Source organism: Perca fluviatilis, chromosome 19 (genome assembly GCF_010015445.1).
Source record: "Perca fluviatilis chromosome 19, GENO_Pfluv_1.0, whole genome shotgun sequence".
Taxonomy (NCBI): Eukaryota; Metazoa; Chordata; class Actinopteri; order Perciformes; family Percidae; genus Perca; species Perca fluviatilis.
The window spans coordinates 27,183,702-27,201,309 of NC_053130.1; the positions used below are offsets into that span (position 1 = coordinate 27,183,702).

At 40.6% G+C, this 17,608-nt stretch overlaps 1 protein-coding gene across 1 annotated transcript in view; it reads left to right on the forward strand.

The window, feature by feature from the left end:
* Nucleotides 1–17,608, forward strand: part of valopa (vertebrate ancient long opsin a) — a 29,699-nt gene that overhangs the window by 6,734 nt on the left and 5,357 nt on the right. Inside the window, exons 3-4 of the mRNA XM_039784914.1 lie at nt 10,822–10,939; nt 13,661–13,894. Coding sequence (XP_039640848.1) covers nt 10,822–10,939; nt 13,661–13,894 — 352 coding nt within the window. The remainder of the gene's footprint in view (nt 1–10,821; nt 10,940–13,660; nt 13,895–17,608) is intronic.

Below are 17,608 nucleotides of genomic sequence, written 5' to 3' on the forward strand. Positions count from 1 at the left end.
GTTTTTGCGGCCTCACCTTGGTGTCTGCAACAGAGTCACCTTGAACTAGAGTGCTTTATAAGCATGGAAGACTATACAAACAGTATGAAGGACTATTTGTCTACTAAATGTCATGTTTCTCAACACTGCTAATTTATAGTTTTATGTAATTTGCTGTTTGTTTAAAGTCAGTTGCTTTTTTCTTTGGTGTGAATTTATTTATGTTGCTGTCTTGGCCAAGAGTAAAAGAGATTCTGAATCTAAATGAAAATACTCCTGGAAAAATCTATGTTAAATATGAGATGGATACACAATAGTAACTCCACAGTGACTGCCGTGACCAACACACACATGAAAGCTAAAAGAGACACGTCACAGTTTTTACACACTGCATAGCGCAAACACACACACACACACACACACACGGTTGTGTTCACCTGACTGAACCATGCATACATGCAATTTGCTCTAGGTTAAACTTCTCTGCTTAGTCATTCTAAAGCTGCTTACACATCCACCAGACGGCCAACCGTCGGCAGAAAAGCGAGTCGGACTGATCAGTCTCCCCGAGTTGGTCAAAAAAATGCTTCAGAACACACCGAAGAGACGAGACGTAATACGTCTCCATAACAGCAGGCGGCGCTAATCTGTATTGTTGCCCAAAAAATGAAAACTGGCAGCTGATTGGACGAACGCGTCATGTGAGTCTGTTTTCTCTGGAAATTCAAAGCCAGACTGTCATGGCGGCTTGTTCAGAATACGATCTCATATTGTACTAAAATAGTTCACTGAAAAGTGTTTCTGAAAACATTTTAAGTGCGAAATAGACTGTCTTCATTTCAGATCAACAAAGGTCAGTTTAAAAGATTTTAGACTCTAGTCACGCTCAGTCCGACTGCCGGCAGAGCCCGCCCCACCGATTGTACATGTCAAATCGGCCAAAATGAAGGCCGACGGCCCCTCGGACGGACGACGGCACGGAACACGCCGAACAGACTCGAGTCACTGACCTCGCCAGACTGTCCAACATTAACTCAGCCTCTCTCCCAGTGCACTCCTCAAAGCTTTCAAGCATTTTGAGCTGCATCAGACTCTGCAGTCACAATGCAATAGGTGTTGTCAAAAACAGCAGAAAGGCAGAAGTTTCTAGTTGACTGCAGAAGTTAGCCAGACCAAGCGTGCACCTGGCAACATTATGGATGTGTTTGACTTGGGTCACTTAGCATGCAGGTGGAGTATTAAATCAGTGATTATTTGAGGTAGATGCAACCTTTAAAAAAAAAAAAAAAAGTACAATAACACATATCCCAAAATGACGTCATCCTTAATTTTATTGTTGTGCATGTTTGTCCTGTTTACTAAGGCCAAGCAGCTAACCCTTTGTTGAGGAGAACAAAGTGAGCATAGAAGGTGTCGAGCTACGAGGCCTTAAACATCACTATTGTGGACAGTGATCGTATTAAGTTCCACAAAAAGAACTAACAACAACAAACCTGTGGCAAAGTTGAGGAATCTACTGGCCACCGCCAGTTGATACGGCTAATATGGTAGCAAACGGTTTAAGTCTACTGTAAGTCTACTTGCACATCCAGTAGATACGGAGCATCATTAGCATTCATTTGGTCTCCACCAACTCATAAGGGAAATATTTGGCTCTTTAGCTGCTGAATGCTCCACTTTGTCCATCATCTAGTCACTAACTTTGTCTGTTGTTCACTGAACCAAAACAGTGAAGTTGTTAGCTGTAGAGCAGATCATAACTGCAGAGTTGTTTGGTAATTCTCTGTGGGTTCATCACTATGAGCGACAACTTTACATTACAGTCATTTGACCCATTGTTACTATAAAAATATTGAATGCGGCAGCTTTAAACTAACTCCTAACACTAATCTTTATACCAGACTTTAACCTTGTGCTAACCCTGGTGATTCAACCTTACCTTTATAAATACCCCTGTAGAGCTGCAACGATCAATAGTTTAGTTGTCAACTATTAAACTAAACGGCAACTAATTTAATAATTGATTAATCAGTTTGAATAATTTTTGATGTAAAAATGTAAAAATTCTCTGATTCCAGCTTCTTAAATGTGAATATTTTCTAGTTTCTTCACTCTTTTACGATAGTACATTAAATATCTTTAAGTTGTGTACAAAAAAAGACATTTGAGGTCATCTTGGACTTTGGAAAACACTGATCAACACTTCCACACACACCAACACACACACACACACATTTTACAGACCACAACAACTAATCAATTGAGAAAATAATCAATAATAAATAATTGTTAGTTGCAGCCTTATATATATTGTCTTTGTTAAAGTTGCAGTAGTTATAAAACTAACTTTCTGTCATATTTGCTGAAACTGACCCTATGTTCCAGTAGAACTACATGAAGCAGGTCATTTAAAAAACAATCCGGCTCCTCTGGCACCACCTACAGCCTGTAGTGCGATTTGCAAAAATCCACCGCTCCCTGTTCAGATGCACCAATCAGGGCCAGGGGGAGTGTCTAACTGCGTGTCAATCACTGCTCATGCACACACATTCATTCTCCCTTGTGGGGGGAGGGGCGTAGGAGACAGTTTTGGGCTTTAGCAGAAAGGGGGGAGGGGCTGAGAAGTTGTCAATGTTCTGGATCGTCACAATCCTACCCACGGCACCTTTAACACACACACCTTGCACACAAACAGATAAGGTTTTTAGACATTCCACACTCAGTCCTGTGGCTCTGATCTACATTGCTGCTTAAGCTGTATTAGCTCACACTGTGTGAAAATGTCTTACGGAAAAATTCAAGAAAGAGTTGGGCTCTGACCTTGGCCCTCAGGGTGCCATCTGGGTAATGCTATTTAGCTGCTTTGATCAAAGGTGTGCAGATTGAGGACTGAGTGTTTGCCTCAAGCCCTGTAAGGGAACCATTGCTCAAATGAAGCACGTGAGCGTGAAGGGTTCATATAATACAATTAAGAGATCACCTTATGGAGATACCCAGCGCATAGATGACCCACTCCACCTCAGCATGAGTTCTGTCAGAAAACATTTGGTTAACAGCAGGAGCATTACCAGCACAGGTGTTCCAGGTCCAGAATGTTGCCACATGCCCAGCCTGATGCATTTTTAAAAACCTCATTTATGTGTATCTTTTTATCTCTGGATACATGGAAATATTCAGCACTGGACGGCTTCGGAATTTTAAAAGCATATTTGCAAGGTTTTGAAGGATTTTGCAGGAGAATTGTCAGTAGGTGGCTGTATCCATGGTTAGGGGTGTGGATGAAATCTACCGCATCTACTATGCTGCTGACTTTCCTCCAAATCCCTTCCCGTGCTCAGGTTGTCAGACATTTATTACAAAGATACACACAGAGATTAAGGTTTAACACTGCAGTCGTGTGTAGGAAGTCTGTAAAATAAGTAACACTCGATAGTAAGGGTACAATTCATATAGTTAAGTAATGTTTAACCAGTGGTGTAGTGTATGATATACGCAGGTATACCCAATATACCCACTAAGAAAGCTCCAGGATTTCCATATACCCACATAAAAATGCCCAATGACACGCTACAACATACTTTCCATTATATTTTTGATATATTTTGAATCATCTGTGTTTTTTTTCTTCAAATAGGCTAAATAAAGGTGCATAAAAGTGTATCTGAATGGAGGAAATGAAGTCATTACTCAATGTGCATCAATCAATCATGCATGAGCATGCTCAATGCTCAAAACTTCCCTGCGGGAGGACACCCAGACCCCCTTCTATGATATGGCCGCTCCTCCCCCAGAGGCAGATTCTGGCCAATATACAGTACAGTATACCCACTACAATACATTAGACTACACCACTGTGTTTAACTAATGCATGACTCATGGTGATTTAATGCATGAATTAATGCAGGATGTACCATGTATTCCTGTTGCTTACCATTAACAAATGATCAAGTCAATATGAGTTCATGTGGTACTTACTTCATACATTAATTGATACGTAATCAAAGTAACATACAGAAATATGAAGCTTTTTTTACTGAAATGGTCATGCACAGGTGCCAATTGACAAATTAGAGGAGAATGGACTGAAATTGAGAAAAAAGAAAATATTGTCATATTTCTATAAGAATAGTTAGCCTGCTTTCAGGGAGACCTAAATGCATCTGTCTGAAATACACTTTTATGTAAGTGGAATCCAGCTAATTTGGCTGCATAAAGTAATGGTGAATTAACATTCCTTAATTGATAATAATAATAATAATAATAATAAATTGAATTTATATAGCGCTTTTCATGGACTCAAAGTCGCTTTACAGGGCAGGGTAGATTATAAAACGAACAAAACAAAACAAGTAGAACAAAACAAAAAAAAGATGATCTGTAAAGTGTGAAATAATCAGTCATGATGACTTGATCATTTGTTAATGGTGAGTGTTATGATATAATAGGTCTTTTATGGGAGTAGGTGTGGTTAGTTATTGTTACTGTGTGGACAGGTGTTTTCTATGGGCCCCTCCCCGCATCCACACCTATTCATTCTAGCATCTATTTGAGCCCTCCTCACATGAGGGCCCTGGGTACTCATTCCCATTTCTAACCCCAGTCCGACACCCTTGCGTGTTGCATTTAACGTGAGAATTAGACCTTAGTTTGCCTGGATGAGCGTACACCTCCCTATGATTATGAGGGGTTGTGTTGTGTTGACTCGGTTATCGGTGGCTTCCTCCTCGGAAACGACAGCTGTTCCACCTTATAGCGTCTTCTCCATAGTCGTCGGGGCTCCGCACCAGCCCACTCCTCGAAGTTCAGTTTTAAAAAGTGCTTTACAAATAGTCGTGTTGTCGGCTAAACAAAACAGTTTTTTTAAATAGTGTCTTGTCTCTCGTCTTGCTGCTTCAAGCTCTCAACTTCTCCTTCCGATCGCATCTCACACACCTGCCGCCTCTGGGCTTAATTTGAGTCACCAACAACACCCCCCTAATTGTTTTACAAATCGGTCAAATCAGTTCTGACCAGTAACGTGCAGTGGATTATTTGTCCGGATAGGCAGTGACCTATGTATTAACACATTTTACGTTTACGCAAATTAGGTTCATTACGCATGGACAGCCTGTGCAATAGCTCCACATCTGACTATCAAACCTAATCAATGGACACATCTAGCACACAACACAATAAAAGCCTTTGTGTCAAGAGAGAGAGAGAGAAAGAGAGAGAGAGCCAGTTTATATATACACTTCTACAACATGCGCAAAAGCGCATGGCACCATAACCACACACACCACACAGTGTATGGTGACGGCTCACCAGGATGAAAAAAACAGAGGGACATCTTGGTGTCAAATTTGTTTATAACTATAGATTATAAAGGGGGCACTTAGAATTTTTTCCAGTGCTCATATTACGCTTTTTGGCTTTTTCTTTTTTTGCATGTTATAGGTTTACAAAGTGAAAAGGTCCACCTTAAAGGGACTTACCATCTCCAACAGAAAACACTGTTCACAAACTGCTCCAAACAGCTCTATTGTAGTCCAGCCTTCACTTCCGTGACGATCGTGCGTCACTTTGTAACACGCGTTATAATGCTCGCCTAGCTGCTAGCGTGGCACGCCCTCATACTCTGCTTCTGACTGGCTATTAGTCCTTACCTAGCTACTGCACATGTGTAACTCCCAACAAAGAAGGAACAGAAGTGAGATGCCTCACTCTGTAGCTAAAACAGAGAGCTCAACACACAGGGTGAAAAGAGGAGCTGCAGCAATGTGCAGTACAACAAAAATATGATGTTTTTTGAAAATGAAACCATGTAAACCTGTTCTGGTACAACCTCTAAATAAAATTATGAACCTGAAAATAAGCATAATATGAGCACTTTAAAGTATGAAATATCCATTACAGGGAAGTTCAGGGTGCGAATTTGCGTTATTAAGGATATTCTGATTGGCTAGTACTCGTTGCCTTCGTTGGTTTGATTGGTTAGTTGGTTGGTTAGGAATGAGGAATGACGAGATTGGTTAGGGTAAGAATACCAAGATAAGCCAATCAGAGGCAGAGTAGGGTGGGACATGCCTTCTCCATCCTAAGAACAACAGATTCTCACTCCCATCTTGGGCAGGTGCCTTTGTCGTTGTTTCTTGACACTTAGCGTCATATCTAAACGCGTCATGGGTGGGCTTATGTGGCTTACATTTCCATGACACGCAGGAAGAACGGGGCGGTTGGGTTTAGGAAAAGAATAACGGAGCGGTACACATGCGCAAATCTACGTAAGCGTTGGCGTATGCGTCAAACCTGCGATAGAGGCACAGAAAGCCTTTGCCTCAGCACCGTGGCTTTAAACTTGATGCATTCAGGAACGGATTGGTTTAGGAACAAGCTGTGGTAAAAGGAGCATACTATAATTCATCATTCAATCACCTCTCCTGACTATTTTTAGTGGAGTATGAGTAATCCTGAGACAAATTATGAGATGAAATGTTTAATAATGAAAATAAATAAAACAATTTAAGACAAATGCAGTTACCTTCCGGTATTCAATCTTTCATCTGAATGCCAGATAGATGCCTCTACATATACTTTTTGAAAGATGATTTATATTTAATTAACCGAATATTCAGGGGTAACTTATTCCAGTTTGTTATGGCTCGATACATAACAGTTTTTTTTTAGGCTAGGTACAACAATATGACCATTACTAGCAAATCTGGTGTTATGGCTATGTGTATTATTACAGTTAACAATTTGGGTTGGCATATTCAAATTAATAACACAACTAAATAGAGCTGCAAAGATTAACTGATTAATCGATTAGTTGTCAACTCTTAAATTAATCGCCAACTATTTTGATAATCGATTAGTCGGTTTGAGTAATTGTTAAGACAAAAGTAAGAATTCTTTGATTCCAGCTTCTTAAATGTGAATATTTTCTAGTTTCGTCTCTCCTCTGTGACAGGAAACTGAATATCTTTGAGTTGTGGACAAAACGAGACATTTGAGGATGTAATCTTGGGCGTTTGGGAAACACTGATCCACATTTTTCACCATTTTCTGACATTTTATAGACCAAACAACTAATCGAATAATCAAGAAAATAATCAACAGATGAATCAACTATGAAAATAGGTTGCAGCCCTACAACTAAACCTATCATATCATAACAGTAAGCAACAGGAATTAATGACAGTCAGCAGTGATTCACGCATTAAATCATCATGAGCCATGCATTAGTTAAATATTACTCCTATTTAGTACTTCCACTGTTTTGTAAGAAGTAAGAGTGGTGGCTCATGTAAATTTTATGCAGCTTAACAGCATTGATCAAATACAAGGTTGTAATATATATATATATGTTAAAAAACGAACAATTTAACATTTTATTTTTGACAAGATAGCTGAAGACATGAAAGGGGAGAGAGAGGGCAAATGACATGAAGCAAAGGACCGCAGGTCGGAGTCAAACCTGCAGCCGCTGTGTCAAGGAGTAAACCTCTATATATTGGCTCCCGCTCTACCAACTGAGCTATCTGGGCACCCAAAGAAAGGATTTTAACATTTTATATTTCGGTGTTGCCCAGTGGTAGTGTTAAACAAAAAAAGTCAGTGTTGCTTCCCAGTTTAAATGAGGAGATTTTACTTTGACAGGCTGTTGGCATAAATCGGCTGGACTGGTTCATGTGATACACCTCATCAAAAATGACAGTTTGGCAGGCAACAGCACTCTTGGAGACGATTTAAATGCCAAAATGGCTCATTAAGTCACTGAATGTCAAATTACTTTGGCCTTCTGACCAAAAGGTGGAGCTGCTGCGGGCATGCCATTTAGAAAAATAGCAAAAACAACAGAAATATTGGCAGAGATACGAGTGTCATGATACACCTTCTTTAACGTTTTCTCCCATTGAATATTTGAAGCTTGTTATCTGGTTTGGCATGATGGACACAGATACATTTAGGCTATTTGATTAGGGCCGCACAGCGCTGTCCCCCAGTTCTGGGGGACAGCGAGAGAGCTACTTGGGATTAGCAGAAAAAAAAGACAAAATGATCTGAACTATCTTTTTTTAAGTACCTAATGCCCTTAACGCTGTTGGCTATTATTTTGATGATTTTAGCAGTCATCTCTTCGTTCATGAATTCAATTATTTTGCGTCTTGTAGACCTACGTTGCTAATGATCCGATACCCAAAAGTACACTTAGGTTTAATTCTGGCTTCATTGCTGCTGTGAAATACATGTATTATTTGATTTTGAAGCAGTATTCTTGTGTTGTTGTTATTTAGCCTATAGACTCTTTTGCATGGTTAAATATATTATAAATATATAACAAAATCTAAAAATGACTACACCCATATTTTATATTTTGTTGAACTGCGTACTTATGCCAAATGTTTCTAACAATGTTCAAACCTAGAGAAATCTGTAATTTTATTCAAGTCCGTGTCATTTAGTAGTCGTCGTCTGTCAATGGCGTCATATCCCTTTGAGCAGGTTCAGCGTTAGGGTCTGCCAGAAGCTACCATAATTGACTTTTATTTTTGTGCTACATTTTTTGGTCTTGGTCGTATTTGCCTATATATTTTAACCGTATAAAGGATTTTAGTTATTGGACGTTTTTAGTTTTAGTTATCAGAGAAACATGCTGAGCTAGCAGCAGCTCGGCTCCAGCCCCTCCGCGGACCAGCCGAACAGCGTTGGAGAAACACTCATTGTTAAACTTGTATCTGATTTACCGATTTATATCACTCGGACTGTTTTGAAGAGGAGGAGATCTCTGCGCATAATTTGTCTCCCTGTAAAAACCTCCTGAACGATAAACACTGAAGGAGTTCTAACCAGGAGAACCTGACTGCAATGACGTCTTTTGTTATTGTTTTGATTGATAGACCCCTAGCAGCAGAAAATGACATGGTGTACGTTTAAATCAATCAATTTCATTGAACCTACCACCAGACAAATTTCAGGTGGTGACCTCACTGACCTTAGCCTGACAAGCCAGACCCACATCAAGATGTTGAGTCTAGGAGCTCACCATTGACAGGGCTCAATCCGAGGGGCGGGCCAAACGGTTGTCTTTCAAATTCCCTCTGCACGCAATAGGATAGTGCTACAACCAGGCAGAGCAAACGAAGAAGGTAGCGAAGCTAGTTGATAGATTCAATTTTTGCCGTAAAAACTCAGAACACATCTTCCTTTTTTAAGAATGATTTCAGTGCCGTTCTTTGTTCTTTTCTCAAAGAAAAGCTTATCTCCAAGTCTTCCAGAAGACCGCTGTTCCCAGCAGTAGCAGTAGCCATAAGCCCCCTGGCTGCAAATAAAATTTTCTGCCGCTAGGGTGCGTCTAGATTTCTAGGCTACACTGACCTGGCAATCTGCCCCAAATATTCCTATTTCTATTTCATATTATGGCCATGATGCTCAAAACACATGGACAACGTAGGGCTGGGAACTGTTCGCATCTAGTCAAAACGCACTATACTGCCAACTGCAGGATGAAAAAAAAAGCAGAAATAGGCATAGCAGGATGATAACCTACTGTACTTTTGCCATTTTTAACTGTCCCCAGATTCCCTTCATCCTGACGCCGGGACTGAGCTGCTGGGGGAACCGAATGTTTCATTTTTTGACCTATTCAGTCATACAGCTGAAATGTCACCTTAGATGAACAAATGCAACTATGTACATCTACAGATCAAAGACCTGTTATGGTGTTTTCTGCACACAGAAGGGGCCATAGAAACAAACCTAATGGCAGGAGGTAGCCACAGGAATAAAGTATCTTTTAATAAAAAAGAGGGCAGACGTGTTGAGTCCAGGGGGAGCCACTTGAGCACAACCAAATGGTGCATGGCTGTCTGTAGGGGTGCAATTAGAAAACAAAAAAGCACTGTATTTTCATGTCCTGCCTTCAGGGGCACTGAATGAAGGGAGAAAAGCTGAATGATTCCATGGGCCCAGAGGTGCAAATGGGTCCTAACATATTAGGGATTACAGATAATTCCAATATCAGAGCCTCGTGTGAGCTTCTATCACAGACCCAGAATTTCTAGCAGTAACCCTGTGTGTTCAGAGTTATTTTGTGCACATATACATAACAAATCCCTCACAACTATGCTGTCTTTTAAACACAGCATGGCACTGCCCACTGGCCTCAGTGATTTGTTTTGTTCAAAAAAGCAATTTGAACAAACCGAGCAAATCTTAATGCACTATAAAGTACTATTTTGCATGTGTGTCACCAAATGGCAATAAAATCATGAGGAATGAGGTGTGAATCAATGTGAATCGGTGTACGCATGCCACACTTGGTTCAGCAAGGACTGCGGTGCGTGACTATATAGGTACACACACTTGTGTACACACACGCCACTGTCTACCTTTAATCTGGAGCTTGTTTCATCCGATGGCAGTAGGTATTCTCATGGAAATTACATAATTAGAATGAATTAGTGGCCTCCGGGACCCTAATTGTGTCACAGATTTGTCTCAGCTGTGAAATTTCCCTTTTAACTAAAGCTCAAATGAGATGCAAAACTGTCATCTTTCTCTTTAGCCAGATAAAAGCCTCTGAATGTCAAAATGACATTTACCTCCTAGCTGGGAAATTATTGGATTGTTAACCATTTTGTTCTTAAAGGGACACACGTGTTTTCCAACAAATGGTCTGCTGTTTGCATCAATCTATTGATTGATCTATATCTAATGTTAATGATCGTTCACTACGTGTCACTACATTTATTGGAAGCGAACAATTATCGGTTAAAAACTGTATTATGGTCAGGTTAACATGTATGTTTTTTACCCAGTTTAAAGTGAATTTAAACATCTTTGTTCTCCACCTCTGAACAGGTATTCAACCAGCCTGATCGATCACAGCTACATCATCGTTTTCTTCATCACCTGTTTCATTCTGCCTCTCGGAGTAATATTTTACTGCTATGGAAAGCTCCTGCAGAAGCTCAGGAAGGTCAGTATGAGTTTTGACATAACACACATGGAAATCATTCATTTAAAAATGCAGCTCAGACTTTCAGTCATGTTAAGAAAAAATGTGTTAACCTAAATTATTTCTTTAAATACATCAGAAACATCAAGGGGGCTGGTGGTAGGGCTGGGCAATATATTGATATCATATCGACATTGATATATGAGGCTAGATATCGTAATATCATCTTTTGTCTATTTGTCTATTGTCTTTTCCTGGTTTTAATGGCTGCAGTATAGTAAAGTGATGTCATTTTCTGAACTTACCATACTTAGTAGCTGTTTTATTATTTGCCTTTACCCACTTAGTCATTGTTTTCACATTATTGATGATTATTTATCTACTCTCATTGTGAAAATATTTTGTAAAAGTATCAATTGTCAACCCTACAATATCACCGCAATATCGACATTGATGTATTTGGTCAAAAATGTCTTGATATTTGATTTTTTTCCCTATTGCCCAGCTCTAGCTGGTGATATGAATGGGTAGTTTCATAATTGTTTAAAATATGTTGTGTAAAGATTACCAGTGTTAGTGCTAAATGATGGGTATGTACAGTACATACAGTACATAAAGGTACATCTGTTTAGAGAGACAGAAACTTTGAAGTCAGCAGCAGAGACCAGGAAGGGAAAGTGAAAGAAATTGGCCTTTAGTAGTGTGCTGATGGGAGGATTATTACAGCAGTTTACTGAAAATAGTACACTCATTTGGGGATTTTATTACAGGAAATATCAGTGGTGTAGTCTAATGTATTGTAGTGGGTATACTGTACTGTATATGTATGGGCCTACACTGTATGTACGGGCCAGAATGGGCCTTTAGGGGGGTGTCTGGGTGTCCTCCCCTAGGGAAGTTTTGAGCATCAACAACTTCATTTCCTGCATTCTGACACACTTTTATGCACCAATTTACGGTGGAAAAACCTTTATTTAGTTTTATTTATATATGTGAAGAAGAAAAAACAGATGACAATTCAAAATATATCAAAATTACAATGCAAAGTATGTTGTTACGTGTCATTGGGCATTTTTAAGTGGGTATATGGAAATCCTGGAGCTTTCTTAGTGGGTATACTGGGTATACCTGTGTATCACATAGACTACACCACTGGGAAATATCAGGTATTGGTCACATCACTGGTAGCTGCTGCCCACTAACTGTTCGTTCTGTGTGCGTCCGGAAAAATAATCTGTTGGCCGCGTTCAGACAGCCTGCGTCGGCCGTATAACGGTCCAGCAAAAATGCAGGTATTTCCATTAATTTTGAATGGGGGTAGTGCATTTAGGATGCGGCGGGGGGTGCCGCCGGGGGACACTCCAAAAAAACACAGCGGGCCTGCGGCAAAAAGTTGAAACCGACTCAACTTTTGGAAAAGGCAACCCCACGTCACGCTGCGGTGGCCAATCATGTAACCGGATATCAGACTTGTCAGTGTGTTTTGAGCTATGATTTGAGGCGGTGTGAGAGTCCCGTATTGTAAACAGGAAACATCACTCCCTCAATCGCTACCACAAGAAAGTTTTAAAACACTATGGAGGGTAAAACACGAAACACAAGCACTGAACTGCCCGGGAGTTGTGTAATAGCTGAACAGTAATTGTGAAATATAAAGTGTACTTGTGCTTTGTTGGGGGGGGTCAAGAACACAACAGGACGTCACACAAATGCGCCGTTTCATTGATACTCCCCCCGCCGCACCACCATCTGTTAGGTCCATATGTGTTTGTGTTATGTTGTGAATGTGAGAATGAACTGCTACCTCCTCTGTCAGCTCTAGCCAATGAAAAGAAATAAGCAGAGAAATCAGGCCAATTACAAACGCTGGTCTGAGCCTGAGCTCATTACTATTCATGAGCTGGCCCAGTTGCGCTGGGTAAAGGATGCTGATAGCCAGGCTCTCATTGGCTAGCTGTTAGCCAATCAGAGTCAAGCAGTTTAGCTCATTGAATATTAATGAGAAATGGCACAAATCGAGCTGAGTCTTCCTGCAGGCTTTCTATACCACGCTAGAATGGCTTGAAACAAGGTAACCAAGGCATTTTTTCCACAAAATGTTACAGAGTCCATGGTAGAACTTCAGACATTACCACAAAGTAATAAAATACGTGTGGCAGGGCACCTTTAAATGGAAAACAAACTATGTAGCCCGGACTGAGCGACACACATCTATTCCGTTCATGCATGTGCACAGGACAGGGCAAAGGCGTGGATGTGTAAAGACAGTGGGAACGAAAGGGTAGAAAAACGTGCTCTGGTTTATTGGCATTTCTTTAAACCAATCAGAATCATCTTGGATAGCGCTATGCGCCGAACGGAGCCATGGTGCCGCTGCAAAATAGCCTAAGGAAAGAACTTGTTTTGGTGGAACGCGTACGTTCAAAAGTTGTTATACTCGTGCAACAGAAAACTCAGATTGGACAGATAGTCTAGCTAGCTGTCTGGATTTACCCTGCAGAAATCTGAGGAGCAGTTAACCATAGTCCTCATAATTCGTCCGGAGTTTAAAATTACAACACAAAGAAAGTGGAAGGTGACGGACATCCGGCCGAAAAGAAGGACATCCGGCGGAATTTCCGGCAGCAACAGAGCAATGCCGGAAGTGGAACGTCGTGGATATACTGTAGACTACATCCTAATAGGCCGTCTGTTAAATTACAAAGTACTGGCAAGCTAGTCATGGTTCTCTGTTTCCTACAGGTATCTCATGGTCGTGTGGCTGGAGCCAAGAAGCCAGAGAGGCAGGTGACCCGTATGGTGGTTGTGATGATTGTGGCCTACATGGTGGGATGGACGCCGTACGCAGCCTTCTCCATACTGGTCACAATTCATCCAACCATCAAACTTGACCCCGGGCTGGCTTCCATCCCCGCCTTCTTTTCCAAGACCACTGCTGCCTACAACCCAGTCATCTATGTCTTCATGAATAAACAGGTAACTGAGAGTTTTCATGTTAGGAAGGAATACAACGTGATTCAGCCATTTTGATCCTGTTTGCTTGGTTTATTCCAGTATTTATTAGCATTGTCCAGTACCAAACTAGCAGCATAGAGGGAAGGTAGCCATATTCCTTCCTACGCCAGCGTCGAGACACCTCGCTGTATGCAGTAGATGAAAGCTGCTGCAGAATACTGAGATGTATTTTTTTTTTCTGTTGTTGTTGGGTGTTAGCCTGTCTCTCAATAATGCATGATGTATGAATAAATGAAACATGGAATCCAGAGGGTACAATTTTCCGTGCGTGGCTATGTTAAAAAATACATGAGCCACCTATGGTATGCTTGTAAGGCTTGCAATGTTTCAGGCCATTTACATTGTGCTGTCCAGGTCTTTTTCTCAGGTTAACTGAGACACACTTTTTGTGGCTAATCATCATTGACTGTATAAAGATCGACTACAGCATATATGACAGCAGCCCACACAAAAGAGTGATTATGTGCAGTTCTTACACACGTGAAACACGTTTATAAATTCCATTTGAATAACTTTCATTGTAAGTTTAAGCTATATTGCCATTTTGGGCAGTTTCTCTGTAAAACAAGAAATCTTTATTCAAAGCAAGTTTGCATTTTTGCTGTGCTGACACTTTCCCCTATGCTCACTACTGGGTAATTTATAGTGTTCCACCGAATATCTAAATAACTGGATTTAACAACCTATTAATTTGCAAATGTGCCTTGTGGGGGACTTAGTTAGTGCTTTATTCAAGGCAGGTGCGCTAAAAAGGTCAGGCAATGGTAACATTAGAAGACAAATCTGCTACTGGAGCTTGAGTAGTGTTTCAATCTAGGCAATGTCCAATGACATGAAGGCCACTTTTAATCAAATACAAACTAATTTAAGTCATCCTATATAGCACTTCCTAATTTTAGGGTATTCACAGTGAGTGCACATTTTGTGAAGTAAGAGTAAGTAAGTTAGTAGTTTCTTTTTTTTTAAGAGTAATAGTTTAAGTGCTTTACATAAAAGCACACAATAGGATACATATTAATAACACAATACACAATTAAAATTATAAAGTAATACATAAAAAATAAAATTCAGACAGGTCAACCAAATGCTGGTCTAAAAAGGTAGGTCTTTATTAAGTCAGTCAGACAGAAATGCAGACTGCAAATGTCTTCAGTAAGGCGGCAAAGCGTTCAAAGTCTTGATGCTGCAGACTCAAAAGATTGATCATCACGGGTCTTAGGCTGGGCACAGACAGTAAACTTAACATATTAGATCTAAAGGAGCGAGCTGAGGAATATCGTTGAAGAAGCTCGGCCACATATGCAGGAGCCTGACCGCGTAATTCTCTGTATGTAAAAGGGGGAATTTTTAAACTGAAACCTATATGCAACAGGGAACCAGTGAAGAGACTTCAGAACAGGGGTAATGTGAGACTGTAGTTTTGACCTAGTGAGTAGTCTTGCGGCAGTGAAGGTGATTAAGGCTATGTTTAGACGGAAACGATCTGAAGAGAAAACGCAAAAGTGGCGTTGCGCTCTCACTTTTTACTCCGCGTTTGGACGAGCGTTGTGGGGGGGAAATCTGCTTGTATATGGTGACGCAAAAGCGTGTGAAATTCGATGTAGTATGCACAACAAAAGCTGACAATTTTGTCTGGACAGACGAGGAGGTGGAGTTATTGCCCTAAACAATGCACACACACAGACACACACACTGCACGCACACACACACACGCGCGGCACACACACATGCGGCGCACACACACGGCACACACACACACACACACACACACACACACATACACACACACACTCGGACAGTGCAGTTTTACCCTTTAGATGGGAACACAACGGTGGAGTGTTTTTAAGATTTCCACTCTGGAAGGTGGTTTCACTTTTTTGCGTTTTTAAGCCCCAAAATGCCATCGTCATCCAAATGAAAGGAATATCTGATAAAATATTTTGTCATTTTCAGCCGCGAGGGTATTCCTGTAAACAGGCCCTAAGAGCATACATACTAAGTGAGGGGAAAAGAGCGTTACGATAGTCAGTGTGAGATGAGATAAATGCATGTTCAAGTTCAGCATAGTCTGATAGTAGAGACTTGATGTCCCACCTAGACTACATCCTATTGAGACTGAGTAGAAAAAACAAGATGGGTGTATCTTGTAGTCTCTGTATTGCTCGAATGTCAATCAATTGAGTGCTACAGTAAACTGTGTCTCCCTTTCTCCACTACTTTGATTGTGGTGTGCTGAATGTAAATCATGTGGATTTAAATTGCAGCTGCAGATACAGGCTACAGATTAGATTTCTTGATTGCACTGGCAACTGTCATTTCCATCAACCGGCACACAAGCTGATGACTTGCTGTAACTTCACCTACAATACATAAAACAGATTTTTTTTCCCGTTGGCGAATAAGCTGTGCTGGGAAATTGTGATGCTACTGTAAGTAAAGGCACACTTTTTTTTATGATTTTCATGAGGAAATCAAGCAAAGTTTGGTGCAAAGTGACCAAGTTGTCTTGTGAAGCTCCTTTGTACACTTCATATAAAACTGAAGTCTCCTAAACTCCTTTAATTACCTTTTCATGTTAACATGTATTTCACCACATTTTGTCAGTGGCAAGTTTTATTGTACATGACAGGTTTTTATTTTTTTAATAGATTCTTTACAGTCTGGCCAGTAGAGTTCTTCTTCCTAACATTAAAACCGTCAAGGCCAGTTATGACAAACATGACCTAATATGCCGACAGTACAATTTAAAGTGATCTATTTTCAGATAGGCATGTAGAAGTCCTACAACGCGTAGGCCTATATGTGCTTGGCACGACACCTAGATTTAGACCTCCATTGCCAGGGAGCTGAAAGCACTGTGCATGTTCATCTGATTGCCCCCCTTTGGAGCTGCACTGGCTGTTCACACCAGTCAGCCATGTGTCTCTGCTAAGACATCCAGTGGACAGCTAGCAGCTACAGCCAAACTACAAGTGCTTATACTGTAGAAGTCAACTGACCTCTACAGTAGTGCTGATTGTGATATCGCTCTCTTTTTCTAAGTTACCTAACAAGGTGAGGTGAACCAGACTAGCAGGGGATTCCCATGATGCATGGCGACTGCTTCTTAGAGTAGCTGGGCTTTGAAGCCAATTTGACATAGCGGCCAAACAGTGGAAATACAACTTCCAAAACAACTATTTGTTTTTTTACAGAGATGTCTGTAAATCAGTGGATACATTTTTTTTGAGCGTCACAACCCCAGCGAAAAGACTAATTTCACGGTTCAAATTTGTTCCATTTGATCCAATAAGATTCGGAAAGTCTAGAAGGGGCGCACGATTAAATCATATAATCCCCATTCAAGTTAGCGGAGCGCTAAACTGTTAGCCAGAGGTCTCTAGTGCGCCTGCTCTATGGACCCCATAGTGCGGAGGCAGCACCTATCATCTGGGTTTTATTTTAAAGTTGAACTTTTTTGGCGTCATGCGTCACTTAGCAATTCTCATAGGAAATAAAGGAGGTTCCGCCTGGAGGTCTGTATGTCTCTTTATACATCCATGAGACAGCCTGCTGGTATAGTTTAGGTTAAAAGGTGTAAGGTGAAAAAACATTCTAGGAATATCCATTTATCACTTCTACCGGTATTATTTAAAATCGGTTTCACATGAGGTTTGATCAGTAGGAAAGATCTTA